Source organism: Salvelinus sp. IW2-2015, linkage group LG11 (genome assembly GCF_002910315.2).
Source record: "Salvelinus sp. IW2-2015 linkage group LG11, ASM291031v2, whole genome shotgun sequence".
Lineage (NCBI taxonomy): Eukaryota > Metazoa > Chordata > Actinopteri > Salmoniformes > Salmonidae > Salvelinus > Salvelinus sp. IW2-2015.
Window position 1 is genome coordinate 50884503 of NC_036851.1, and position 6886 is coordinate 50891388.

A 6886-nucleotide genomic window follows, 5' to 3' on the forward strand; every position below is an offset into this window, starting at 1 on the left:
TTGGTGTGTGTGTGTGTGTGTGGTGTGTGTGTGTGTGTGTTGTGTGTGTGTGTGTGTGGTGTGTGTGTGTGTGTGTGTGTGTGTGTGTGTGTGTGTGTCCAACTAGCCCCTGTTGAAGGCACCTTTCTATAGCTCTGCTCTGGACAGGACACCTATCTTTTTACTGCAGGGAAATGAGTGAAGATAATTTGATACAGACCCAGGGCAATAGCTTAGATAGTGCTTCCCAAACTCAGGCCTGTGGACCCTGTTGTTTGGTGTTCTATCACTCCACAGCTATTTCAAATAATCAACAATCATTACGCTTTGATTATTTGAATCAGCTGGTATAGGGCAAAAAACAACAACAACACGGACGCACGCACGCATGTCACACACACGTACAAACAACCACACACAACACACAACACACACACACACACACACACACACACACACACACACACACACACACACACACACACACACCACACACCACACATCACACACACCACACAAACACACACACACACACACACACACACACACACACACACACCACTTCCTTCTCCACCAACACAGAGCTTAATGATAATAAAGCGGTGGAATGATTTTGTCTCATCATCTCTTCTATTGGTTCCAATGACCAAATGACTCCAGATAAATACTCCTATTGGTTGTGTACACTGACAGGGGAGAGGTGTGTGTGTGTGTGTGGTTGTGTGTGGTGTGTGTGTGTGTGTGTGTTGTGTGTGTGTTGTGTGTGTTGTGTGTGTGTGTGTGTGTGTGTGTGTTGTGTGTGGTGTGTGTGTGTGTGTGTGTGTGTGTGGATAAATACATGATGTATTATCTTTGGGGTTTTCTAAGTCTCTCTCCCACTAGGGATTTTAACCTCCAACTCCAACCTGGTGTTTATTTCACTGATGCTTGTGTTTATCTTCCATTTCCAGGGGCTTTATATGTCCCAGTGGATCTAACTACTCAGCAGAGGGATACATACATCACCGGAGGTGTTGTTAGTCCCAGTGGACCTAACCACTCAGCGGAGGAGGGGTAGTATTATGAAGACATCCCTGACAGGATATGTTGATATACCTTAACACCAATAACATTGCTACCCTACGTTAAACTCCTCTCTTTATAAATATATGTTTTGTACTACAGTGCTCTGATCCAATTGTGTGTAACAAACAAAAAATGGAGTCAATTATTCAAAATAAAAACATCAGGCTGCACAGGTTCACGCAGGAAATGTCGGTCTCTATTTTCGGCTGGCTGTAAGTAGGCGCAAGTGTCAAAGGCACATTAGTTTGCCATTTCTTCGTGTAAAAACAAGCACACTAGCATTTCACAGCCCTTACGCCAGGTTCAGCAATTCTCGATTGTCTCAAGGCTTACAAATACTTCTTTAGCCTGTCTCCTCCCCTTCATCTACACTGATTGAAGTGGATTTAACAAGTGACATCAAATTGTATTTGTCACATGCGCCGAATACAACAGGTATTACAGTAAAATGCTAACTTACAAGCCCTTAACCAACAATGCTTTTTTTTTAAATTAAATAAGTGTTAAATAAAAAATAGATTAGTAAAAAATAGAAAATAGAAAATAAAAGAAACAGATAATTAAACAGCAACGGTAAAATAACAAGCGAGGCTATATACAGGGGGTGCCTGTCACGTTCCTGACCTGTTATCCTTGTTTTTGTATGTGTTTAGTTGGTCAGGGCGTGAGTTGGGGTGGGCATTCTATGTTATGTGTTTCTATGTTGGGTTAAATGTGTTGCCTGATATGGTTCTCAATTAGAGGCAGGTGTTTGACGTTTCCTCTGATTGAGAACCATATTAAGGTAGGCTGTTCTCACTGTTTGTTTGTGGGTGATTGTTCCTGTGTCCGTGTCTGTTTATGTACCACACGGGACTGTTTCGTTTGGTTAGTCTGTTCCTGTTTGTGCGTTCTTCGTGTTATATTGTAAGTTCACACGTTCAGGTCTGTCTACGTTGTTTTGTAGTTATTCAAGTGTATTTCGTGTCAGTGTTCGTCTTGTTTAATAAATTCATTTATGTCTTCATACAACGCTGCGTTTTGGTCCGATCCCTACTCCTTCTCCTCATCCGAGGAGGAGGCATTAGACAGCCGTTACAGTGCCGGTACAGAGTCAATGTGCGGGGGCATCGGTTAGTCGAGGTAACATGTACATGTAGGTGGAGTTAAAGTGACTATGCATAGATAATAAACAGAGAGTAGCAGCAGCGTAAAAGAGGGGTCTGGGTAGCACTTTGATTAGCTGTTCAGGAGTCTTATGGCTTGGGGGTAGAAGCTGTTAAGAAGCCTTTTGGACCTCGACTTGGCGCTCCGGTACCGCTTGCCGTGCGGTACCAATAAGGGATCCTATGTCAGTCTATGTCATGGAAAGAGCATGTGTTCCAAATGTTTTGGTTTGTTAAAATAGAGTCCTATACAACACTGCATGAATATAGGGAATCAATGCAACTTTACCTGGTGTCTCTGAGAGGAAAAATGGGTCACCATGGATACCGTGACGAAGGTGCAAGCCACCCACTTGAGTGCTTGGCCCTGGACTTTTCTACCATTTCACACACTTAATGTGAATATGATTCTCCCTGTTCTCCTTCAGCAAAATAATGGATAGTTATTTCTTAGCAAAGCAGTTATCAGGTTATCTTTGGTTCTCAGAAAACAGCTGCCGATATTGTACATTAACTGCCCATTAAAAACGATTTTCCCAGTTAAAACGAGGCTGTGCTGGCGGAGGTGCAAGGCCTTCTGTTTGTTCTCTAATGTCTGTGATAAGGGTTGAGGTTGTTGGTATGAAAGTACAGATGATTATTAGTATTTTTTTAAAGGAAAACAGGACCCAGTCATTTATAATCTATGTCTACATTCTATATTATATAGACAATGTGATAAATATATCCCTATTATCTATGCCTCTAGGAGGTGGATGGGTTAGGGTTAGTGTTAGGGTCAGGGTTAGGGTTAGGGTCAGGGTTAGTGTTAGGGTCAGGGTCAGGGTTAGGGTGTTAGGAAGGAGGAGACTGGTCATGGATTGAGATGTGCTGCAGATGTGATTTCAGGGAATCTTGAAAGCGACTCCAAGAAATGCTGTCAAAACTGTCAACAGGTGATATCGAGGGATTTCAAATAAAGATATCCTGTCAGGCCGGGTAAAAACAGAACACTGTCATTATTGCCTGATGCATAAACATGATACTGATGAAATTCAGTCATTCGCAGTCAGAGCGATATACTGTGCAAAGGTTATTGGGAAATCAATATGCTGATGTGGCAGAGCATTGTCCACAAATAACAGCCTGCCATTCAGCATGCAAACCATGTTTTATCTAGAGGTAACAGTCAAGGGGACAATGGCAAAGTGCAGTCAAAATCCCAAATATCAATACATTTCTAGCTATTTCCTTTCACTGACTATGCTACACTACAATTCCTTTCAATTGCAATGCATTTCCCAGTGTTGGAATATTAAGGGAAAATTGGAAACACTGTAATGTGTAAGAAAGGAGACAGCTAGATTACATCAGAACACTGTCAACCCCATGAAATGTGTAAGAAAGGAGACAGCTAGATTACATCAGTACACTGTCCACCCCATGAAATGGTAAAACAGGCTCGGAGAACAGCTAGATTACATCCGTACACTGTCCACCCCATGAACTGTGTAAGAAAGGAGACAGCTAGATTACATTAGTACACTGTCAACCCCATGAAATGTGTAAGAAAGGAGACAGCTAGATTACATCAGTACACTGCAACCCCATGAAATGTGTAAGAAAGGAGACAGCTAGATTACATCAGTACACTGTCCACCCATGAATGTGTAAGAAAGGCTAGGAGACAGCTAGATTACATCAGTACACTGTCAACCCATGAAATGTGTAAGAAAGTAGGACAGCTAGATTACATCAGTACACTGTCCACCCCATGAAATGTGTAAGAAAGGAGACAGCTAGATTACATCAGTACCACTGTCAACCCCATTGAATGTGTAAGAAAGGAGACAGCTAATTACATCAGTCAACTGTCAACCCCATGAAATGTGTAAGAAAGGAGACAGCTAGATTACATCAGTACACTGTCCACCCCATGAACTGTGTAAGAAAGCTGGAGACAGCTAGATTACATCAGTACACTGTCAACCCCATGAAATGTGTAAGAAAGGAGACAGCTAGATTACATCAGTACACTGTCCACCCCATGAAATGTGTAAGAAAGGCTCGGAGACAGCTAGATTTCCAGTACACTGTCCACCCATGAACTGTGTAAGAAAGGAGACAGCTAGATTACATCAGTACACTGTCCACCCCATGAAATGTGTAAGAAAGGCTCGGAGACAGCTAGATTACATCAGTACACTGTCCACCCCATCAAATGTGTAAGAAAGGCTCGGAGACAGCTAGATTACATCAGTAGCTAGTAGTAGTAGCAGTCTTGAAAGGCTTCGGGACCACACTCTTTCCCTCTGAAGTTATTCTATTATCACTTATATCACCAGCGGCAATACTAATAATCACTAACTGGCTACTGTACCTCTCTGAAGGCCTCCGGGCCACACTCTTTCCCTCTGAAGTTGCACTCCAGCAGCATATCTTCTATACGGTGTCTGGTGCGGTTGTGGAACTCATCGAGGCTGAACCTGGATCCCTGGCGGTCGGGCTCGGGGGCCAGGGGGATCCCAGGGGCCATGTTGTCTTCATACCCCAGCAGCTGGCCCATGAACAGCAGGTCACTATAACTGATCTGGGAGCGGCGGAAGTAGTTGTAGTTACAGAAGGTGACGGCCGGGAAGGTCAAGTTCGGGGCGTTTCTCTCGTCCAGCATTGTGACGTGATCGTAGGACAGGTAGTAGATGACACGGTCGAACACCTGGAGGAGGAAAGCAGAGAGAGCTAGCAGGAAGACGATGGCCCAGAGGCCCTGACTCACGCTGAACTTCTTGTCCTCTGCGAATATGTGGTTGGCGCCGTGGAGCGAGCAGCCGTCGAAGAACGCAGCTAGGCTGTCTAACTCGTGGGCGTCTTCTTCATCTTCATCATACACGTCCAATTCATCACACCCGTCCTCCCGGTAATCCCCCCGACCGCCGCCATCACCGGATTTGATCCCCTTGCGGTAGCGGTCGTCGAAGCCGTCTTTTCCCAGTCCTCTGGGCTCGTCGTCGGCCGAGAAGGAGATGCTGCACATGATGCGGACGGGCATGGTGGCGGCTTGGCTGGGTTGGTCTGGAAGAAACTGGTCTGTAATCAGGCATAGACAAATAGAAGCAGACCAAGTGTGACGATTCAAAAAATGTCGGGAAAATGTAAAGAGAAGAAGAGAGCTGAGCCGTACTGGAAGTCCAAACAAGAGCCCAACGTCACGTCCAACTGAATCAGGTAAACTGGTGCTGTGATGGGTCTGACTGTTGATGACACATAGTCAGAAAAAGAAAGGAACACCGAATCACAACAGGCTCAATCAACAACTCATGAACTCGCTGTCCCCAAACAAAATAAGAAGTTTCTGTTTTCTTGAAGGAAAGAAGTACACAACGAATGGTAACGATCAGATCAACTGAAGTTCTTATCTTCTCTCATTCTCTCTCATCATCTCTTCTCTCATCCCACATCTGTGGTCAGTGATCCGGGAGTGTCAGGGATGTTAAGATGCCCTGCCCAGGGTTAGTCCTTCCCTTTATAGTGCAGTTGCACATCCATAGAGTTCAGACAGGAGGAGATCAGTGATGGTTCTATGAGGGGAACGACACAGAATACTCCCTGGGAGCCCAGCCACAGGTCACTGTGTCAAGGCAGAGTTACACCATGCACTTACAGGAAGCACTGCTGTTTGACGCATAACACACAGAGAAAGAGAGAGAGAGGGAGAGAGAGAGAGAGGGATCAGAATCCTAGTACTATTGGATTGGAATAGAATTCCCAATAAAGTTCCAACATTTCCAAAATAATTCCCAATAAAGTTCCAACAATTCCAAAAGGATTCCCAATAAAGTTCCAACAATTCTAAATGAATTCCCAATAAAGTTCCAACAATTCCAAAATACTTCTCAATAAAGTTCCAAAAATTCGAAAAAAAATCCCAATAAAGTTCCAACAATTCTAAAAGAATTCCCAATAAAGTTCCAACAATTCTAAAAAAATTCCCAATAAAGTTCCAACAATTCTAAAAGAATTCCCAATAAAGTTCCAAACAATTCCAAAAGAATTCCAACAAAAAATCCAATAGAAATGTTGCTTAAGACTTTTGATGAAGTGGTGAAGCGCGTAGAGTGTAAAAATCGTCTGTCCTCGGTTGCAACACTCACTACCGAGTTCCAAACTGCCTTTGGAAGCAATGTCAGCACAATAACAGTTAGTCAGGAGCTTCATGAAATGGGTTTCCATGGCCGAGCAGTCGCACACAAGCCTAAGAACACCATGCGCAATGCCAAGCCTCGGCTGGAGTGGTGTAAAGCTCGCCACCATTGGACTCTGGAGCAGTGGAAACACATTCTCTCAAGTGACGAATCAAGCTTGAACGTCTGGCAGTCCGACAGATGAATCTGGGTTTGGCGGATGCCAGGAGAACGCTACCCGCCCGAATGCATAGTTCCAACTGTAAAGTTTGGTGGAGAAGGAATAATGGTCTGGGGCTGTTCATGGTTTGGGCTAGGCCCCTTAGTTCCAGTGAAGGGAAATCTTAACCCTACAGCATACAATGGCATTCTATACAATTCTGTGCTTCCAACTTGGTGGCAACTGTTTGGGGAAGGCCCTTTCCTGTTTCAGCATGAAAATGCCCCTGTGCACAAAGCACGGGGTTTGCCGAGATCGGTATGGAAGAACATGACTGGCCTGCACAAAGCCCTGACCTCAACTCCATCGTACACCTT

General features: G+C 44.3%; 1 protein-coding gene across 1 annotated transcript in view; it reads right to left on the minus strand.

Annotated features, from left to right (window-relative positions):
• LOC111970541 (acid-sensing ion channel 1B) overlaps positions 1-5735 on the minus strand; it is a 116941-nt gene extending 111206 nt beyond the window's left edge. Inside the window, 1 exon segment of the mRNA XM_023997361.1 lies at positions 4549-5735. Within this exon segment, the coding sequence (XP_023853129.1) occupies positions 4549-5217 (669 nt within the window). The 5' untranslated portion in view covers positions 5218-5735.
• Positions 5736-6886: the final 1151 nt, after the last annotated feature.